This window comes from Varanus komodoensis, unplaced genomic scaffold (genome assembly GCF_004798865.1).
Source record: "Varanus komodoensis strain SLA01 unplaced genomic scaffold, ASM479886v1 scaffold7_1, whole genome shotgun sequence".
In the NCBI taxonomy this organism is placed as follows: domain Eukaryota; kingdom Metazoa; phylum Chordata; class Lepidosauria; order Squamata; family Varanidae; genus Varanus; species Varanus komodoensis.
In genome coordinates this window covers 2,375,369-2,398,476 of record NW_025336479.1, presented here as the reverse complement: position 1 = coordinate 2,398,476, position 23,108 = coordinate 2,375,369, and the positions used below count along the sequence as shown (strand labels likewise).

The 23,108-nt window shown below is 44.0% G+C and overlaps 1 protein-coding gene across 1 annotated transcript in view; it reads left to right on the top strand.

Annotated features, from left to right (window-relative positions):
- Positions 1 to 11,953: 11,953 nt before the first annotated feature.
- EVPL (envoplakin) overlaps positions 11,954 to 23,108 on the top strand; it is a 45,426-nt gene continuing 34,271 nt past the window's right edge. The window contains exon 1 of the mRNA XM_044453973.1: positions 11,954 to 12,094. Coding sequence (XP_044309908.1) covers positions 12,021 to 12,094 — 74 coding nt within the window. The 5' untranslated portion in view covers positions 11,954 to 12,020. The remainder of the gene's footprint in view (positions 12,095 to 23,108) is intronic.

The following is a 23,108-nucleotide window of genomic DNA, read 5'->3' as shown; positions in this document are numbered from 1 at the left end:
CAACTTCTTTTTCCTTCTCTTTCTCCTCCTATATTTTTATTTACTTAATTTATACTGATAATTTTAATCTTATATTTGTAAATCAATGTATTATTTGTATTTTTGTATTTAATGGTAATTTATTATGTGCTATTGTATTTCAATGTATTTTATCATGTTGTAAGCCGCCCCGAGGTTTCGGCAAGAGGCGGCATAGAAATGTTATAATAATAATAATTATTATTATTGTTTGGACCTTCCCTCCAAACAATAACCTCCCCTCCACCTAGGTTAGTGTTATCTACTGTACTGTACTTTGTTCTTTATTTTGTTTCAAATTTTTGTGATTTAAAAAAATATTTACATAACAGATTAACCTTATTTACGTTGGATCTCATGGGGAAGTTTGACTAGGCTCACGACCAATTTGCGTTGTGACCAGAGTCATGGAATGGATCAAGTTCGTGAGCCGAGGTATTACTGTACTTCCTTTTCTTAACCTGCTTATGTTTCTGGATAACTGATTTGTATGTATATGTATGGCTGTAAATCCTACCAACAATGACACCTCCCACTGCTCCTTGGATCAAAGTCCTTAAGTGCATTTTGTTCCTCCTCCTTGCCTGTTCACAAGGAACTCTGGGAATGGTAGTTCTTGAGAGAAACAGCTCTTTCTTCATCCCTCAAACTACTGCTCCTATTTTAACTCTTCCTCTCTGCAGGTTTGTTCTGCTTTAATGCTGCCTCTGATTAGGTCCAGTAAATCTCACAAAATTGGGACAATAGGAACATCAATATAGGGAAACCCTCAGGTTTAAAGTACCATTTAGCCTCAATATTTCCCTCATAGTAATAAGATTGTAGTCTTGGCTCTCCCGCTCCCAAATCTCTAAAGAGACTCCCCCCCGCCCCCATACACCATTCTTGGGTTTTGTGTGCTCTTTCAGTGTTTGGAATCCCTGACAGATTAATATTTTTGACTGAGAACTCTTCTATATTTTTGATTTTTAATAAAGCACAGAACTTGTAAAGGCAGGAAACACTCATACATTTATACACACTTTGAGATTTCCAGGTTCTTCTCAAGCCTGTAATGTTCTGTGATGTTCTGCATTTGGGCAGATTAGTGTGCAAATACCTGATGTTCCTGCTTCTGGAAGATAAAATGGGGTTGTTTTGCCTACAATTTGCTCTTAAGCATGAACAGCAGGTTGCAATTTTACCACAAATCCGCTTGGTTATGTCTCCCAAGTTCTATTCTGAGCAGAATGAGGTGTGTTTTTGTGTCGCTTTTTTACCTCCAGAGTGTTATGTTCCGTTTTGTGGAACAGCACCATGACTCATTCCTAGCAGCTTTTACAGACTGGTATTCAGACACTACACAAATAGAAATTTTTGTGTCCCGAGTCCCTTGGAGGGATTAGGTATATTGTGGCACATCCGTTTTTATGGTCTTGTAAAATCCACCATAGCCAGAGAGTGTGATGCTAATGGGCAGCCTTTGAATATGTATAGACACACACACACACACACACACACACACACACACACACTTCTCTGCCTGTGATATAGCCAAGTTTACAGAGGAGAGTGCCCTATGGAAGGCTTGGCAGTCCCAGAGAGCTGTCTTCTGACAGGAGCGGCTCCTTGACTGGAAGGCCTGGCCAAAGTCTGACCTAAAATCACCGACAGCCTCTGCAGGCAGGCTGACCAGGCCACCCACTCACCCAACTAAGGTGAGGTGTACTCCATATTTATGTAAATCATAGCTAATTATGTCTGAATTGGTGTTTATAGGTATAAATTATTGTGCAGATTTATTTAATTATTTGTTTTATTTAAAACTTTTTCATCCCATCCCATCATAGACATCTCGGGATGGTTCACGATAACAACAATAAAATAAGATAGAAAATAAAACAGCACTGCATCCAATGTTAAATGTGAAACCACAGATTAAGATAAATTAGCAATTAAAATAGTGGAAAAACAAAAAGGTTTTCACCTGGCACTGAAAAGAAAGAAGCGTTAGTGCCAGGCAGACCTCTCTGGGGAGCATGTTCCAGAGCTGGGGTGCCACCGCAGAGAAGGCCCTCCTCCAGGTAGCCACTCTCCTAATCTTTTTCAAGGAGGCCTCCCGAAGAAGGACCTCTGCCTCAGATCTCAAGGGGTGGAAGGACACATAGGGAAGAAGGTGCAGATGGTATGCAGATGGGCATCCTCTTTTGGGGTGATGCAGGAGCTCTTGTTTAGCATTTCACTGCTGGTCATCCCACCTAAAATGGCCAGTGGTCCTTGTGCACGCTGGACTTCTGCAGCTGGAAAACATACCATAATTCTGCCTTTCCCAACCTGGTGCCTTCCAGATGTTTTAGGCTACAACCCACAGCAGTATTGTTCCTGCTTGCTGGGGCTGATGGGACTTGAAGCCTATAACATCTGGAGGAAAGTAGGTTTAAGAGGGCTGCCCTAAGCGATCTAGGATGTGCTAAGTAAGCCAGGATGCTGAAGTTTAGCCCGCTGAGAAGCTGATTTGGCTCTGCTGATGAATAACAAGCATCAGTTCTTCTACAAGCATCCCTTCCCAGGGAAGTTTGTCTACTGCTTGAGGGTTACTCTTTTTAAAGTGCCAGGTAAAGATATTTTTATTCTCGCATATATTTTAAATGAAATAAGATATTTTGCTAGAACTTAGAGAAAAGGAAGTAGTATTTTAAGCATTGTAGTTGAGTCCAGGTTTATATTCAAAGTATGGTGATGTTGGAAAGTGTTTTTGTTTTAATTGTGTATATGTAGCATTCTAATCACAATGTTTTTATTGTGTGTTCTTATGGGCAACTGCCCTGGGATATAGTTTATGATTGACAATATATAGATACCACAAGCAAATAAACAAACCAGTCCTTAACCCCATTTATATACCAGCCTCAGATGGGAGTGCTACTGGGTTACTCAGAGGATACATCAGGCTGAATGCACTCAGACTGAAGCCTGAGTCAGAACACATAGTAACACATCATCCTGTTTTATTTAGGATAATTGATTCTCAAGCCAGGTTCCCTTTAAAAAAATAAAAATGCTATGTCAAGTTATTCATCCTTCTCTAGTATTTCTGAGGACAACACTGGATGAAACCTGGTAGGTGGAATTACTGAAATGCATTATTGGAAATAATACCATGATATGTATTAGTATTAGCACAGGTAAGATGCACACCACCATATAGAATGTTAAGAAAATATTTTTCCTATTGTCAACATTTTGCGAAAGCACAGTGTGGTGCTGTGAAAAGCTGGAGTTATCGGGTTTTTCCAGATCAAAGGCACCTGTGCCCAGATAACAAAAGGCCATCCCAGCTTCCTGAAAGATTTTTTTCTGATAACAGAAAAGCTTTGAAGAAAACCAAAGATCTAACAGAACTGTGCTGCTTCTGAGTGGAAGGAGATGTGGAAAGTGCCATTTCTTTTTTTATTTTATTTATTATTTTATCCTCCCTTTTTCCTCATGCAAGAAACCCAAGGCAGCTAGCTTATACCTTGATCCCCTTCCTTCTCTCCAACTTCACTGTGAGGAAGGTGAGTCTGAGAGTCAGGGACTGGCCAAAAGTCGCCTGGTAAGCTTTGTGGCTGGGTGGGATTAGACCCCAGAAATCTCAGTGCAGCACCCCAACACCTGTGCCGTGATGTTATGGTGGTTCTTGGGCCTTCCTCCTTTCTTCCCCATCCGTTTTTCTAGCAGAGTTGATACTTGCTCTGAGTAGGGATCTGGCCTTGACTATGAATGTCATGAGCGGAGCCGGCTAGAGACAGGGGTCAGACTAGATGGCCCAGGGGAACCCCTTCTGACTCGCTCTGTTTCTTTGTTTCTATGAAGTGATGTTTTGCCCTTCAGAGAAAAGGCACATGCCCCTTCCTTCAACAGATGTCAGTGAATGTGTATTAGTGTCTCTGAACGCCAAGGCAAGAAGCCCAGGCCTGGCCCTTTAGCCCTGCAGCCCTGGGGCTGAGTAAAGAAAACAACTCCAGCAGGCATCCAGTATCTGCATTTTTTCGTGCTTCTGCAAACAACTGTGCCTGTGCCTTGTTTTTTCAGGCAGGATAAAGCTTTGAAAAGGGAGGGTCTCTCTAGAGTCAGTGAGCCATTAAAGCACTCCAGGAAGCTGGTAAAGCCAGTGCATCTTGCTCAAAGGGGTGGGGTGAGAAGGATGCCATCTAGGTGGGGCTGGAGGGGGAGATTTTTCCTGCTTCTCACATGCCTCTCAAGCTCTATGACTCTATGGCAGCGATCCTCTATTCAGTTACTAGGGAGGAAATCACATTAACCTTCTGCCAGCCCTTACATCTGAGCAAAGATAGGATTGGGCGGCGAGAAGGCTTGGTTCTCCTAGGAAGAGCCGAGTTAAGGGAGGTACAAGGCATTTGCACTGCCAGAGTCGGGTTCTGCGGGGCTACAGCTTGCTTACTGGACCTCTCAGTCCAGCCCAAAAGGCACAGGGCAGGGTGAACAGGCAAGGAGTACACAGTTGCTCAGCTTCATGCATGGTCCACAGGGTGAGGATAGTGAATTCGTGGGTTCAAAGGGAATGGGAGCCGCCAGTGGACTTGGCAGGTGACGTGACAGCAAGAAGTGTCTTCTGAGGATCCCCGTGAGCACTTGGTAAAGTTCTAGTGCAATTTGATCTGACTAACTGCATGTACATTTGTGCTCATATCTCTTGTTCCTCAGGCCAGCATCTTCAGGATTTAAAAATGTAGGACATCTGAGCAGTTTCAATTGCCAGAGAACCAGTTCTTGTAGCAGAAAAGCTGCTTTCTCCTAGCCAAACGGGTACAAGAAAACGGCTGCTAAAAGCCTGACGGTGTAAGAGCAGCTCTAGAGCTGAGGCAAGAGCTCACGGCCCAAGCAATGCTAATGGGCCTGTCCTTTGGGGTGCGCCTTGGACACACAGATGTTTGCCTGTCCTGTATTCAACCTTTTAGTTTGAGCCTAATGTTCCCCTGGCAAACTGCCTCGCGTTCCCCCACCTGCTCCCGCACCCCTGCTCCAACCAGTGTTGTGTGCCTGATGAAAGCATCTTGCACGGGATCCACCTTTGTAGTCCCTTCAGGGGCTGCCTACATGCCACATGTATTTCCTGAATGTCTGAATGGAACTGTACATGTCCTTTTGATTGCACCTCCCCCCCAGTCACCTCTCCAACATTTTTAAACTCTTCTCACTTGAGTCTGTAGGGTGACCTCTTACAAATTGCTGAAAAGGAAAAGATGACATGGATTTGCATATGCTAACAAATGCACACAGGCAGACCAAAATGTGTTCTCAAGTCATCTCCAGCTTATGACTATGACTGAGTATCCTTCAAAATATCCTGACCTCAACAGCCCTATTTAGTTCAAGGCTGTGGCTTCCTTTACAGAATTGATCCATCTCACAGTTGGTCTTCCTCTGCTGCCATTAACTTTCTCTAGCATTATTTTCTTCTCCAGTGAGCCCTGCCTGCTCACAATGTGCCTGAAGCACGGCAGCGTCAGCCTCCTCCTCCTTGCTTGCAGGGCAGGTTCCGGCTGGCTGGGCTCCAGGACCCCCTTCCTTGCCTCTCGCTCAGGCCAGGGCTGTTCCCAGGCTCTCCTCGAGCACCATGTGCCAGGTGCACCATTCTCTTCCTGTGAGCTTCCTTCACTGTCCAGCTTTCACATTCATACATCGTGATCGGGAGTGCAAAAATCTGGATGATTTTGGCTTGAAACATCCTTACTGCTTCCTTCGTTACTGCCCTTCAAGCCTCAGCCTTCTCCGAATTACTTGGCTGCAGCCTCCCTTTGCATTGATGCTTGAGCCAAGGAATGCAAAACATTCACAAGGTCAATTTCTTCATTACTGACATCTAAGTTGTATAATTCTTCTGTAATCATGATTTCTATTTTCTTAATTTTAATTTAGAACCCTACTTTTGCACTTTCTTCTTTTGCTTTCATCAGGAGTTGTTTCAATTTATTGTACCCTGCTAGTTGTATATTCAGAGCTAATGAAGTGCCTGAAATTTACACTTTCAGTGTTTGAGTTATAAGCTTGTCTTACTTTGAATTTGGAGTACTGATCACCTCCAGCACATAATTTCATAACTACAAGAACATTCCACCCCAAAACAGAATTTAACATTTGTTTTCTTGTTGATTAATGGGCATCCCTAACAGAGACGTTGATGCTTTCAGCATTAGTCATTTTGTTTGCTTTACACCCAATGCTCTGAGAGTGAAAATGCAGTATTGGTTTACCTTAAAGCTTCTATGCATACTGTTTACCATGGCTGGTTCTACCTACTCTCTTGTCAGCTGGAAAGCCAAACTGAAAGATAGTTGCAGTTAAACTGCTCTGCTGAAATGTACCTGGGGCCCAGCATGTTTGGTTGCTTCAAGTGGCACATATTAGGCTGTGTGCGGATGGAAGAAAGGGATCCATTAGAAAAACGCTTTCTGTTCTTTGTGGTCTCTGACATAAAGAAGAACCAAGAGAAGAGTCTAAATATTTATGGAAGCAAAAGGAATGGGGATATACACACACCTCCTAATGTAACCCTACTGCACAAAGCATGTGCCAACCCTGAAGAGTCTCAAACAGACAAGAACATGCTAAAAAGAGTAGTCATAGAGAGGGTTTTCAGAAGAGGGTTTTATGGGCAATTACCCTGCTTGAGCCACTGAGTGTTATGGGCAAGTCCAGACAATGCTTCTACTTGCAGCCTTCCTGTGTTTCCCCACTGCTGCTTCACTCTTTCTTTTTCTTTCCGCAGAAGTTTGCTAAGGAGGGAAAGATGGAATGATTGCACATTGCCTTTTGAGTGTAGTGCAGGGAGTCCGCTGTCTCCAAGCTTCCACAAACCCCTTGAGGTAGCGCTCTCTGACTTGTGCCATCTACTGTGTTATGGGTTACTGAACTGTGTTCAGTTATGAGATGAATCCTTTCCAGATATGTCCCACCAGCATCCATGGAGTTTCTCCCATGCCTGGACTGGTCCTGCAAAGCAAGCCAAGCCAGGAGGAAGTCCACAGATGCTCCAGACCACTGGTTGTGCAGCCAGCAACCTTCCCGGTCAGGAGTGGCTGCAGGATGTGAAAGAGGGGGTGCAGCACGGAGGCCCCCCAGTCACCATTCTTAGTGACCAACCTTCAGAGGGGTGCTGCTTGTGCAGTGCGTGGGAATCAGTTCCTGATGAGCACCCCACAAACTCGGCAAGAAATCAGACTCAGAGCTACTGTGAAGTGACTAGAGTCTGAGAAGCCAATGGATTCCCACCCCCAAACAAATTCCTCACACATCCCTAAGTTAGAGTGACTTCTGCATCTGCTTGGAGTACATTTGGAATTCCTTCATGGAAAAAGCAAAGATGTAAGAATGAATGTATAAATAAATGAACATTGATTTTAAAAAGAATAATTCATTCCCAGTTTCAGAAGAGCGAAACTGCCATCTCTTCCACTGGTATTTGAAGTTTCCTTAATGGATTTTACTGATACTATAAAATAAGCAGCCGCACTGTCAGTCCCACTTAGTGCCATTTAAGTGCCATGACTTCCCACTTAGCATAGCACTTTAGAGATGCAGTTTACTTGTCATTTTGACTTTGCTTATTTTACTGAAGCTATTCTGGTTTAAAGAATTAATCTGTTTCAATTCATCCACCCGTACAGCAAGGAAAACATTTATGGAGGCTATACATCTAACCCCGCCCCCCCCCCCGCCCCACGACACTAGGGAAGAAGTCCCATTGAACTTTCTGGGTGCCTGCAAAGGAGGACCAAGTGGATGGCTGTGCCAGGCTATCCTTGGCAGATGGAGAATCAAGAATGCAGCAGTTTGCTGTGTATGCAGATCCCTGAGCCAGGCAGAAACATTCCCATCAGGAGGAGCAGCATGTGTGCTTCCTGGTGCTGGATTGTGAACCATGACCAAAGCAGTCGCGTTTAAGCTTGGTGTAGATCAGATGTAGAGACACATCAAATGCACAGGATAGGCTGGATGGGGATGGCTTTCCCACACTACTGTGGTGCAGATGGAAGTGCATTTAATTGGTTACATGTTTTATATGGTTGTGGTTGTATTGTATTTTTATTCTATTATGTTTATGGTTTTAGTTATTATTGTTACTTATTTTTATCTCCGCTGCAAGCTGCCCAGAGACCCTCTGGCTATGGGGCAGCATACACATGCAATAATTAAATAATAAATAAAACTGGGCATGGACATTTAGGAACTTAGAAGCTGCCTTGTACCGATGGACTCTTGGCCCATCAGGCCTCATGTTAGGGACACTGACTGGCAACCCGTGGCTCTCCACGGTTTTGGGCAGGAGCCTTTTGCGGCCTTGGCTGGAATTGCCAGGGACTGAACCTCGGACCTTCTTCAGGTGAAGCAGGTGTGCTACCACTGAGTCACAGCCTCTTCGCATTAAGCCTTTGAACCATGTTTACCAGAAGCTCTACTCATGCATGCTTATCACAAGTCCACTGTCTCCGAATTATGCCTTGACTTCCAGGTATCAGAAAACCTCTCCAGTCCCAGGTATTACTGCACCAAACTGTTCTTGAGCCCTTTCTGACTGTAATGAAAACAAGCAATTACCATAGCTTTGATGTTCTTTGAAGCATCACTTTCTGCACTGCATTTTGGGCTTGGGTGCCCTGAGGGTTTCTTTGCAACAGCCCGAGCTGTTTAGCAAGACCTGAGTGAAAAAACCCCTGCCATCCTTCATGGTTTCTGTCTGGTGTGCATAGAAAGTTACTGACACTGCAGCTGAGCCAGTTCAGCTGGTTGTCCTGGCTCCATCTCCATCTGTCTTTCCCCTGGAGAGAGGTATGCTGAATCCCAGAACACATTGAAAAGAAGAGACTGAGTGAGTCACTGCACAGTTATCATTCTAGTTGTTTATTTTTATTTTTTTGAAGCATCCGCTTGCCAAATGCAGAAAGCCTGGCTGAAATATTAGGCCCAGACCCTACCTTGAGTGGAGATCCTGTGCCTGGATCTTTAAAGTGTTTTTCTTCAAAAGAAATGTGAAGAATCGGTGGTGGAAGGGAGGGATAGACCAGTCTCAATGGGAAGTGTGGCACTGCGGGTGGGTGTTAACCCCTTATCCCTGCAGCAATTCCCCGACTCTCCTCTCTCCTCCAGAGTGGCTATGAGCTGGAAATGTATTTTGTGCCTGTGCTTTCTGCCCTGCAGCTAGGACTGGCTCTGTGGGGACAGTATAGGAAGAAAGACCCCTATACCTGATCCCTGATCCAAATTACGATGGCTTTTTGAGAAATTATGTTAGGCATTGCCATCTTGGAACTCTAATGTAACTTACCGCCTGGCCCTTAGTCTGACCCAATATGGAATAGTCAGCACAGAGTCTCTTACCTCCATTTCCATCCCTGCAGGGAATTCTTGGTGATACGAAGGCCAGTTCATACCTCTGCGTGTATCATGCAGTGACAGGAGCAGGAAGTGATGACTTGCATGGAACAGCCATTTGAGATCTAATACCAGAGGCAGAGTTTTCATTTCATCTCCTCAAATGGTTCACATTCCAGTACAAGCCATCGACCATCAAGTAATGAGATACCAGGTGCATCTGCAGGTGTGAATCAACCCCCGGAAGAACCAAAGCAAGTTTTTCTAAATTCCCGCCCTCAGATTTATACGTGCATCTACTCTGCTAAGAGCGATCATGTCTTTTTTCTTTAGTGTTCGCCTCCGGGAGCCTGGTTTGATGTCCAGACATGGAATTGTTACTGTTCACAAGCTTTCTCCAACTTGATCTACACCACGTATTTTGTTTGCATTGTAATGCCCGACTCACTGGCATGACCTGTGATGCTCACCTCAAACTGTCATCTTTACCCTATTTCTGTCATATCTTTTTAAAATGTTGGGTGTTTGTCCATTGCATAAATTTCTGTGTGTGCTAAACTTGTGGTACTGTTCTGGGAGGTGGAAGAGTGGCTTCAGTGGGTTAGAGGGAGGAAGTGTCCTGTCCGGCTTCCACAAATTAGCAGCAACTTGGAGAAGGAGAGAAGTGGAGTCAGCCATCAGTGGCTCCCGCATCACATGTCCCCAGGCCATGGCTTCCTCCCCTTCTTCTCCCTCTCCCTCTGACTTTACCAGTCAACCAGAGAGCAAATGCAGTGCCGCTTCACTGAACATATCTCTGACGTTGTCATTCGCAGCATCCGAGCGTTCAGTAAGATGGCAGTATTTCTTTTCCCATGCAATCAACAAAAGCCCTTTGTAAAAAAATAATTTTTCACAGGTGTCTTTAGTTACAGCCACCCAGATCAAAGAGAACACACCTTCCCATTTTAGCTTGTTCTCGGCACTCTCATCTTGCCCCAGAGAAGGCCTCCTGCAACTGCACCGGGAACCATTTGAATTCCACGTTTATTTTGCCCTTCAATGAAAGCGGCCACACCTTCCTGTTCGTTTGGCAGGCAGCCTCCATTCTACTCAGATGCTTGGCATGTTTTGCATTCAAATGAGAAAATAGCTGCATTTTTCCTGCACACCCACTTCAGCCATCCGACAAGCCTGTTTGACTGTCGGAGCCAAAAGGTGCTTTGGGGGGAATGCTTGGGCAGTCTTGACTGGACTTGCTGCAGGAAGAAACAAACATCCGCAGAAGCTTACTTCCAACCTGACTGGGGCTCCAGGAGTTGTAGTCCGGGCTGCAAGGCTGGGGAAGGCGGCTGCAAGTGATCTTTCTCCCCCTCCCAGAGATCTCTGCACGGCTCTGCATGTATTTCGGGTGCTGGAAATGGGAAGCCTAGTACAATAAAACAAAACTGCAGACATAAATGCCACATGTAGCAGCAGTAAAATGGAATGGATTGCAGAAGAGACTTAGATATTTTTCTAAGGAAATGTGATTCATACCATGCTGGTAGCCCCTCATTTAATTTTTCAAAATTACATTTCTATCTTGTCTTCCCTTCAGGGAATTCCCCTTCTCCACTCTTTATCATCGCAACAGCCCTGTAAGGTAGTTCAGGATGAGAGCTAGTGGATGGCTATTTCAAGGTCCCTCAGTGAGCTGGGTGGGGATTTAAACTTTCCAGGTGCCATCAAGAAGCCTCAATATTAATGTTCATATTGGGAAATCTCTCTTGTATTAAAAGAAATCATTTGTAAGTGCTAAGGCGGCTCTATTACCCCTTGTGTTTCTCAAATAGCAGCTCTCATGCCAAGTTGCACTCACAGCATGCCATGCAGCTTGGCACAAGTATCCGCTGTTCAAAGAAAAATAAACATTTAAAAACCTAACTTGGAGCCTGTTGATCCCAGGGGATATCTGAAGTAGCACTTGGGATCCTAGCCATGGACTTTACAATATATGCAGCAAGTGTAGCAGCCAATACATTGGTTTTGCTTTTATTTCCCCTCCACTCACAGAGGTGCTGGTTCCAAAATCTTCCGTGGATCAGGCCGGCTTTTTGGGTTACTTGTTTCCTCTGTGGTGACAAAAATATGGTCAAGCATGAAGTGTTTTGGTGGCGACATGGACCGGACAGCTACTGGGTAGAGGGCCTGCCTGACTTGGGTGCTAGCACTGGGGGAAGGTTTCTTTCCTAAATTATTCTGTACACATATTTGCCCCACTGTTTGAGAATTAGGCTCTGTGTAGGGATTTTTATCCTATGAAAAGGCTGTCAGAAAGCATGTGAATAGAGTTGGGAATGTCTTTGTGTCCTCAAAAGTACGTTTTTCAGAGGACCAGGGTGGGGTCTCCAAGGCTCCCTTCAGGCTTTTAATCATTCAGTTGTGAACTGGTTTTTCAAGTCTTTTTTTTTTTTCTTTCAGGCGGGTTTCCATCTCTGCTCTTGATCAGCTGCAGCTTGGGGAGGAGCCATCCAGATTTTGCTTGTAAGGATCTGCAGATCTTCTCCACCTTTCCTGTCCTACCATCTCCACAGATCACAGCCACAGCAGCAGAGCCAGCCGAAACTACCCACCCCTTCTTCAAGAACCGTCTGGACACCAAGAGGGGAGCTTCAGTTGCCTCCAAGATGTTCAAAGGGGTGGGCAAAGGCTCACCGAGCAGAAGTTCCCCAACCAAAGGGTCCCCAATCAAGCAAACCAAGTAAGTCATTGACTCTTGGGAGTCCTTCTTTTTGCAGAACTGGGAAAATGTCATCCGGTAAGACATTTTCCCCAGGGAGGTCTATACATGTGAACAGAGAATATGAACCAGGGATGGCTAAGGAAAGTTCAAAAGAATGCTATTCCTATTTGGCAGGGAGCAATCCCATTAAACTCAGTGGGACTTATATGTGAGTAGACAGTATCAGGTTGCATTTTGAGGCATGAAGTGAAGAGGCAATGTATACCAATTAATGCCTTCTTCCTGTATAACAAAGGCGACTCACTTCCCTCCTATTCGGCATGACAAGTGGCTTTGAAATTCTGCATGCAAGTGGAAAGATGAAAAATCCATAGGTGTGGGAACGAATTAAAAGTACGACTTGTTTTGGGAGGCAGCTGGAAGCTAAAGTCTGATTTTCTTCCCAGCACGAGTGGTGTGGAATCTTTTTGGAAGGCCTCTTCTTCCTGCAGTCCTGCATGATTTTTTTCTTCCTGCAGTGGGGTGAATAATGAAGTTCTCACATCCTACAGTAAATCAGGATCTCTAAAAGCCAGGCCAGCTATGGCTCATAGTTGTGATTGTGCCACATAGTGGAAGAAGTCAGTGAGCATCTGTTTTTGAATGTAATGATCGACAAATGCAGAACGAAATACAAGAGGCCCACAAGTACACACTTTGACATTGTTTTAATGAAATTTCTAGTCTACGTGGTTGAAGGAGGTGTTTGTAAATATTTAGATTGCATCTGCTGAAAGGTCAGAAATAAAAAAAATGATGCGTATGTAGGGTCATTAGAGAGCATGGATATAACAGTGCATGTACTCTGCCTCGCTTCTCCATTTTTCCAAGTCTTTGCCCTATCAAAATATGCACAATTTTGCACTTACAGATAGATTAGAAAAATTAAGCCCATCTGTACCAATGAGTTTCTTTGGCATCATTTATTATCGTCATCTGCTAGCAATCTTCTGACTGGTTTTGTTTCATTTTAATGTGAAATTCTGGATATGATCGTGCCCCTTGACAGTGTATAGGAAGCTGCCAATGATCTTTAATGCCTTCCGCTGATTTGCCATATTTCACATCTTTCTCTGAGAAAGGTGCGATTCCTCATGCATGTGTAATGCATACGAGGCAACGCTTTACTTGAAAATATGTATGATTTTGGTACTTTAGGTCCTGCCTCTGCTCACCTGCAGCCCCTAATAGTTTCCCTTCAGTGGAATGTGGTCCTCAAAAACCTAGCTCTTGGATTGCATTAGTAGTCTTGGGGTGCTTACCAGTTCAAGTTTGGCACTGTAAGCACAGGCTTCTGTGGTAGCTTGGAACACTCTTTACTAGCTCAGCTGCTGCCCCTCCAGGACAGAAATAATGGCCACAAAGATCCATGCCCTGATAACTTCAGAGTTATTCTACTACAATGCATTACATGTTGGGGGCTACTTATGAAGATGGTTCAGAAACTGTAGCTCATTCTAAACACCCTCAAGCTGAAAATACAGGTGAGAATCCCTGGCAGCTTCTTGTTATTCTTGAGAAAAATGAAAGGACAGGTGGAGTGCTTTAGCCCCACACCTGCATCACCTTCCCCAGCCTGGTGCTTTCTAGATGTGTTAGACCATTAAATTCCCAGGCAGTCTGGCCTTTATGTAGTGCTGGCTTGGAATTTGGAGCACATCTGGAGGGCACCTGATTGGGGAAGGCTGGCTTAGGTGAAGGACAATCCTGCCTCTAGGCTGCCTACTCTCTTTCCCTCCTGTGCCTCATTGTGGCAGTTTTGCTGTAGCACAACTGCTGCCTTTTGATGAAAGGCCCAGATACCACCGAGTCAGATGGAGAATGTCAGCATTTTTCTAGAGAGTTGTCATTAGGCGATCAGGAATTGCTTGGTGCCCATTTGTACAACCACACTGCATGAGTTACCTCCTTTTTTCTTCTTTGTTTCCAAGATTGTACCACATTCACATTCTGATGGAGATCAGATGCCACACGGAGCGGACACAGTGCTCTCGTGTAACTATACATGATCATGCACACAAAATAAATGTATCTAAAAACTTTGTAAAGGAGCCTGGTGATGATGTGCATTCCCTCATCAACCAGCATTTGGAACGTTAGAAGTAGCAGATTCATGTGCTCATGTGCTTCTAGTAAGCAATTCAGATGGTTTGCAGAAAAACAGACCACACAATCCAGGCTGGGGATGGACCAGGAATGTGCGGCAGAGTCAGGGCTGGCCCTAACGTTGGGTGGAGCAAGGCAACTCCTGCCGGTGGCAGGTGCTGTGGGGAAGGAAGCAGACCCCCAGCCCTTCCTTCTGAGCCCGCCACTCATCCTCCTCTCTTGGAGAGCATGTCTGCCATAGGTCTCTCTTGCACTCTTAAACTAGCTCGGTCTGCTGTCTGGTTACCAGCTGGCTTCAATATGTGGAGTGGAAAGGGGTGCCCTCTTGTGCTTCACCCCAGGCAGCAAAAATTATTTATTTTTTATTGTTAAAATGCCTTGGGGTGGCTCTGGGTGTGGTCCTGTAAATATGGAGCCTGCCCAAAACATTTTGTTGCCTGAGGTGAAGGACCAGGTACTTCCTCCTCACCCTCTTCTTTCTACCGAAGGTGACTAAACTGGCACTGGAATGGAATGGAATCTAACTTCAGTGCAGGAGATGGGGTGACACCCTCCACCTCTCCTGAGGCCAGCAGGGTCACTTGAGGGGGGCCGTGGAGCTGTGCTTTTTTAGCAGTTAAACCTGGAACCCCCTGCACGTTCTCAGCCACTGCGCTATGTCTGCTCCACAAGAGAAGGGATGGAATTACTTTACCAATTCATACTAGCTACTTGCATTCTTGACCATACTGGCTGGAACTGATGGGTGTTGAAGCCCAAATCATCTGGAGGGCATCAGATTGGGAAAGACTGGTTTACATCTATCATGCCATGGGGTTGCTTCTAAGAGGTGTTGCTTTTACCAGCTGCAACGGCCTCGGTGGACTTATTCTTCATTTCAGCAGCCCTCTTTGATACTCCAGTATCCGAGTCAAGCATCCATTGTGTTCCACTGGGTTGGGTTGCTGTAGTTCAGAGGTGGAAACAAGTAGATCTCCAGGTGTCTTGGACCATGGACCATGGTGACAGGGTCTTCTAGAAGCTGAAGTCCAAAACCTCCAGAAATCTATCTTCTTCGCACACTTGCTTTAATCCAGACTAATTAGTAACACTTCCGAAATAAAAAGTCCCTTGAAATGTGAAACATCTATATTGCCTTAAGAGTATTTGAAAGATTTAGTCCAGGATGATAAATGTTGCTGATGACTAGAGCTTTTGTATTAACTCATAGTATAACCATGTATTAATTTATTCTAGGTCTATTATTTATCCTATTGTTTTGTATTCAGCTTGATTTGAAACTCTTTTTGCTTGTCCAAAGCAAAAATCACTACCTCAAAGGCAAGGAAAGGGGAAGGTTTTGATTTTGGAATTTGGCAGGAATCTAAAATTAAGAATGCTTCTGGCTCAAAAAGTCTTCGAAACCCCTTTAAAGCAAAATAACCCTGTCCATGTTGCCCTTGTTTAACAGAATTATATAGCTAACAAGTGGAATGACTGGGCTATATCCTGTGTCTTGTTGAGGGCATTCATTTTGCCTGCTACAGGCTTCCATACTTACAGCTACCTGCCAACTTCCTGCACTATGGCTTTCCATTTAGCCAGCGGTGCATGCTAGTAACGTACAAAGTAGGGAAAGTTACCAAGCAAAGAAGCAGCAGTACCACCTGATCAAAAGTGATTGTGCGGGCAACTGGCATTAAGAAGTCTGTAATGCCTAACACTGTTTCGAGATGGAAGTGAGAATAAGCACAGATTTTCATGCTGCTACAAAGATGGCGCAGGAGGCATGCCATGGACTGCATTGGTGTCGTGGTGATTGCTGATCCTATTCTAATGAAGAAAGAAGGGAACAAAAAGGGGGAAACAAACATATAACCGCACTCATTGGAGGAGTCTTTCATGAATACAACCAATAACTATTTCTGGACTATTCACTTTTCTGGTCCAAAGCCAGCAGATTAGAGATGTTGTCAAAGCTCTCTGAGAATGGGTCTACTTTACAAGATTTAGGGACTTGGAATAGAAACATAGAAACAGCGCAATTCAGAAGGGGTCTCCCGGGCCCATCTAGTCTGACCCCCAGCTCCAGCCAGCTCCTCTCACAACATGCACACCATGTGCATGTCTAGCCTATCCTTGAACACCCGCACCGATGGGGCCTCAACCACCTCCCGTGGAAGCCCATTCCACATCCTCGGGGTCCTAACGGTCAGAAAGTGCTTCCTGGCATCCAAATGGAACCTTGGCTCCCTGAGCTTGGCTCCGTTGGAGCGCGTCCTGCCTTCCTCTGCAGGGGACAACAGTCTCTACCCACCTCCATGTGACATCCCCTCACATACCTGTATGTTGCCAACAGATCCCCTCTGAGTCTCCTCTTCTCCAGGCTGAAGAGACCCAGTTCCCTCAGTCTCACCTCATATGGCATCCCCTGCAAACTGGCCACCAACCTTGTGGCCCTACCCTGCACTGACTCTAACCTGGCTATATCCTTTCTGTAATGAGGGGCCCAAAACTGAGCACCTCTGTGAAAAAGAAAGCTTTATGAGTCCCCTAAATTCTTCGCCAGATCATATTCAAAGATAGGCTGGACATGCACATGGTGGGCATGTCGTGAGTGGAGCCGGCTAGAGCCGGGGGTCAGACTAGATGGCCTGGGAGACCCCTTCTGACTCGCTCTGTTTCTATGTTTCTATATTAAAATCCAAGTCATTTACAAATTTCTAATTTAACACTCTCATATCTGTTATAGATTTATGCAACCAGATGAGGTCTTGAAGGATAATGAAAACATCAGCTTATTGTATGGTGGTAATGAGAAAATTAAATTCAAAACTAGTAATTATTATGAACGGAATTGAAATATAGTGGTCATTACTGTAATGCCTTTCTTTGTAGTATGTATCAGCTATGGCTTCATTTGGAATACTGTTTTGTAGGACTGGGCAACATTTGGCCCTCAAGATGTTTTGACTTACAACTTCTATAAGTGCTAGCCAGTTTAGGTAATAGTGAGAGATGCTGAGAGCTATAAAGTAAAACTTCTGGAGGTCCACAAGTTGCCACCTCTGCTATATTCAGTTTTAGTTGCCCCATCTGCAAAAGGGCATTGTGGAACAAGAAGAGGAGAAGAAAAGGGCAACCAAAAAGATCCAGGAGATGGAATGCTTTTACTACAAAGGAAACTTTTTTAATTTAGAAAATAGATGAGAGAGAACATGCCAGGTTGATTAAAAAAATGTTCTAGTGTTGAAAAAGTGGGTGGGATTTTTATTTGTCTCTCATCATACTAGAACATAGAGTTACCTGGTGAAACTGTGTAATAGTGGATTCAGGGCAAAGTAATGGAAAGTACTTCATCAAACACTAGACATGATTTATGGAGCTCCCTGCTGCAAGCTTGAGGTGCTGGTCCTGGCTTATTTAAATAGAGTTAAGATGGAATTGGACTGTTTCATTGAGGATGGGCCTTGTAGCTACTATTAAACATGAGGGCCAAGTAGAATTTCTAACCACGCAGAGGGTGATCTCCTTCCTGGAGGAACCTCGTTGGCCATTGTAGAAAATGGTCTTCTATACTAGATGGACTTTTGCTGCGATCCAACCAGGACTTTCTGTCTGCTTTTATTAGTGTTACAACATAAGAGCTGCAATCAGTGGGCTTTTTTCTCTGTGCATCTCTGACCAGAAGTAGTATTTTATGTAAGAATAAGGGAAGATTGTCCTTATTCCCGTCTATTCATTGCCACAAACCTGTCCATTGGATAAGAGACAGAAGGGGCCGTCCAAACATAATCCAGCTGCCACCAACCATTTTGTGCAAGTAGGCAGCTTTCACCATTTTGCATTTCTTTTCTCGCCTACTGTGCATTATGTGGTTGAAAAAGGAAGATAGAATTCATTCATTCATTCTCATAATATATTAGAACTAGTAAAAGAACGCAAATGTATACTATTGATACTCTACATTTTGGGCTACATTTTAAAGTATTTGTCAAGGCAGAAAACTTGGGTTCTCGTTGTACAAGAGTATCAGATATTTACTTTTTAAGAAACATGGTCAGAAACATACTTCCTTAACCCCTGTCTCAAGACAGGGTTTAGTAATAAACCAGTGGCAATCAAGCAGAAGCCAAATGTCTTTCCAAATGGCTTCTCTAGAGGAATCAAACACAAGGAATGTGAGCTGTGAGGACTTCACTAAGACAGGTAACGCTCGACACATCCTGGATGATCTTCAAGCTCTCCTATTAAATCCAGTTAGGCAGGAGCATCAGTGAATTGCCCAATTATGTAGTTACTGTTGTACAGAGAAAGGCATAGGATCTATACATGTTCTGAGAAAGTTTTTTTTGAAATAGGATTTAGCAATGTGTGTGAGAGAAAAAGAGTGATCAGGGTAGACACACACACATTTTTCTAAATTTAGCCCAAGTCTGGGAAGGCTAAATTTCCCACACAATGCTCTCAAATCACTCCATGATTGGCTCCAGGGTACTGTAGGACATTGGACATGTTGGGCAGTTTCCCAGAGGCAGTTGCTCTTATCAGATAAGCCTATGGCTGGAAGAACAGGCAGCATACCAGCCAAAACCAAGAGTCAGTGTAAACACAGTGTAGGATGTTAGGTGCTGTCTCTGGCCCTGAACATCTCCAAACAAACAACAACACTCTGTGTGCAGGTGTATGCGGACAGAAAATATCACTGCACTTGAAGAGGATTGGCCACAGCACCAGCGTGTTTCAATGGGTTGTTTTTGTCAAACAGTCTCTAGTTCTGGTCTTGTTTGCTTTTACAAAAAAGGTGGATCAAAGTAACACCTTGAGTTCCACTACTTTGTGGTTGCTTGCCATACATAATATATCATAAACTCTGAAGTACAAACAAGACTGTCGATACAGTGACTTTCTTTTGGCTAAGTCGGCTGGCTCAGTTGCAGAAAGAGCAAATACTTTTGAGGGCTGTTTCAACATGTCTCGGAGGCACTATGGTCATGACTAATGTGCCTTCTCGTTTGGCAGGAAACAACAGCTGGAATTTTGGGTGGTGTTCAACTGTTTGCTTTCAGGACTCCTCCTCATTCCAGGGAAGGGGAGCCACTGGGGTGTTACCGATTGTGCAATTGACTGAGAAATGAAAACCAGTTTCTGTACTCAGATTTTTACGGCCAGTAAGCTTGGTGGGAAGGGTGGGGGGAGGTAGAAAGCTCATGGCTGCATGCACTTTCTCAGCCAATATTGGTATCTAGCCTGTAGCATTGGAGGAGAAGTAATATTTGTCCTGGCAATAATATATTTTCTGCCAGTGCTGAAGGTCTTGAGATGTCCGAAAGGCTGCTCTCCAGAAGAGGGTGCAGGCTTGTTCTCTGTTATTCCAGAGAGCCAGACTAGGGCCAGTGAATGAAGACAGGTTGCAGTTAAAGATTAGGAGAAACTTCCTAACAGTAAAAGCTCTAAACAGTGGAACAGTCTGCTTTGCAAGATGGTGGGCTCAGCTTCCTCAAGGTATCTAATAAGATCTTGGACATGTCTAAGGAGATCTAACATTTCTGAGAAAGACCTGCCCAGCATCCAGCGTCCTGTATTGTGGCTCCTCCACAATGAGCAGAGGGATGAGTTAGACTGTAAGGGAGCGCAGCCTGGTTTCGCCACAGGGGTTGCAGCCAGCTTCCTTGTTATGCCTGCAGTACCAACACTGCTAGTGGAGTAGGACTTCCACACCCCTTCCAAACATCTTCTGGACAGTTCCCCCAACCCTCTGGAGAAGACATGAAAGGTGTGCAGGGGATTTACACAGGGAGAGGAGAGCATGCAGAAATCCAGTCCTGCCTTCAATATCCGTTCTATTGAGAAAAAGGAAGTTGATCGGGTCCCATGTGCTTTGGGCTATGATCCTATTATCTGCGCATTAATCATGCTCGCTGGAGCTGATTTGATGTCATTTCATTTATTTATTTTTTTAGTAACAGCCAAAGCCCTATGGGCACAAAGATTAAAAACCTAAACACCCAATAGAATAACATAATATAAAATAACTTACATAAGAAAAGATAAAACAATTTTCAAAAGCCATTAATTTAAACAAATCCAAGAACCATTGAAAAGTTTACTATATGCTGTCAAATGCTTGGGAGTAGAAGTCGTCTGTAACCTGGCCCTGAAAAGATGACCAAGTTGGCACCCAGTAGACTTCACTGGGGACAGGATTCTCTAGGTGGGAGCTATACTCTAAAATATCTGGAGGGTACCAGATTGTCTACCGCTTGACTAGATGGCCTCTAGTTCCCTTCCAGCTTCATGATTTTATGAAAAAAAAGTGATATTCTTTCGAAGGAAAAAGTAACAACTGTCCCTTGGTTGTGGTACTAACCAGTTTTTCAGGAAAGGCCAGTATATTTCTGTGTGTGTGTGTGCCTGTGTTGAGCGTAATGTGTGTACACTATCTCCCTTGCTCACTGTGGCAGATCATCTCTCTCTACAGACCTCAATTTTCCAGTCCATCATATTAATTTATTGTAACATTTTTTGCCACTCTGGAAAAGTACAATTAACAAATGAGAGAGCTCACATTGGGTTGGAATTTGGGAGACAAGTCAGCATTTTAGCCAGAGCCTTATGTGAACTTTTCCAAAGCATCTCAAGTTTTTGGGTGCTAATTATTTCTGTCTCATTGATTTATGTTCACAATAATGATAGGGTATGTCTGAAAATATAAAACGTCCGTGCCTCTGATTGATGGAGTACTGTGTATGGGGGTATGTCTGTCATTTAGCAGCAGAAGGATGGCTATTTCTCAGACATGCATTAAATAGTCTCTCCTTTTTCTTAGTGCTATGCCCTTTTGCAAGTACACACCTTCTACTTTTCTAGTGATTCATTTGCAATAAGCTAGTTAATTCCCGGTTTGGGCTTGCAATCTTTAAAGGTCTCTTCACACCCTACTGTAGACAAATACATATGTGTAAAAGCGTATCCATGTCAGGGAAACTTGACTGGCGCCTGGCCTCAGGAGTGGCATATATTATGGGTTTTTTTATTGTGTGCTCACACCAAAAACATAACGTAGCAATGCAGTCTTCAGTCACCTTAGTAAGGATGTTAAACTGAACAGGTATGCTTTCTGAAGTTCTCCATTGCAGTTTTTTATGCGAAATATTCTTCAGATACTCACTAAACATTCTCCAAATGTTCTTTAAGTGTTGGCTACTTAACATGCAATGGCATCCGTGACATTTGAAAGCAGATTAGCAATAGAACATAATGCTTCCTTGTGTGGAGAGCTGAGGTGCCAAGGGAATGTACTATCAATCCCTCCAGTTTTGAAAAGTTGGAGCTTTGATTTCAGGAACTCTTGCCAAAGGGAAGGGGCCCTGGCTTTGTGATCACCCCAACGTTCTCCCAGGGCTCTGCTAGAAAAGGGAAGGAAATTTAAGGGTAGCCCCCCAAACATCCTTTTCAGCATGACCTCCGGGATTTTAGATGGGGTACTTGTGCCCCTCGGTTAGCCACACTTTGAAAAATGAAGGCACCCTGGGGACATGTAAGCACCCCAATTGACCCCTTGCCTTGAAGATTCTGCTTCTAAGGGACCGTCATACCACCCTACTCCCCCTTTTTGATACACTTGAAAAGTGGGTTTTACAAAATGCTACAATTTTGATTTTTAGTATGAACAGGAAATGTTTCCCAGCAAATAATCCTGAGGTGTGACCAAGCCTTCGAATCTCAGACTTTGTGTTATACAGTTCACATCAAAATGTGAATTTAATTGTTGATTTGAAATGTTTCATTAATGTCATTGAAAATGCTGAACCTTGAAAATTAGGAGAATATTTACAAATATCCATATTTTCTCTAGTTGGGAATATACAAAAATGTGATAAGTGTGTATTAGTAATTGAACTTTATTTAAAAAGTTTATTAACAAAGCACTCAAATATACCTAACAACAGAATTGCATACATGCCTATTCAAAACTATGCCCTATTATGTTTGATAGGACTTTTTCCTGGGTAATTGTATAGTATTGCAGTGTTAGTTCTGAGATTCCACAAGGATCCCTTTTTGGGGGATAATTTTTGTTTTTTCTGTTAGAATGAGTGATGCTATGAGGCCTCTTGCTGAGTATTAGAGATGCTGGTTTTTCCTTTTTCAGAAGGAGAGAGAGGAAAACCGGCCATTACACTTTTCAGCATATCACGTGCAACACACCCAGCTTGGGTGCTTCCCTGTCACTGTGAAGTCACCAGTAGGGTACAGGAATGTTGTGCTTCAATTGCCAGGATGCTGACACCCAGCAGTATTCATGAAATGTCACAGGATGGAGGCAGCTCCTGGGCCAGGGATGGCACAATCGGACCTTAGGTAGATTCAGTCTCCAGCTTGTTCCTCTTCTTCCAGTTTAGCTTGACCACCTAGATCACTGCTCAAGAGTCTGCCCACCACAAGGACATCATTCTGCTTTTTAGTTCCCTTTTACAAACACAATTAATTCAATGACACAAATGGCAAGAAACTAGTCCAACCTTTTCCACATCCAGAGAAGAAAGCTAGCGTGTTCCCGGAGGAGTGGTCCCCATCCTGACCCTCTGCAATTTGACCTTTGCTTTCCAGATACTTGCTCTACTGGCTTGAGTATTCCTCTTGGTGAAATGTGCAAGCTAGAAGCATAATATGGGATGTGTAGGGGTACCAGAGAACCTTGTCTCCACAGTAATGCACCGTTGTAAAATATATGTAACGAGACATCATTCATTGAGCTTTCCTTCCTGTCCAGCCACCCAAATTAGCTTCATTGGCTTTCAGTGGCGGAGAATGGGGAATACTAGTTCACTTGCTGCCAAGGTCTGTGTGCTTCTCAACTGTCAGGGAGACACAGTAGGTGACATGCCCTGCTGGCAAGTGCACG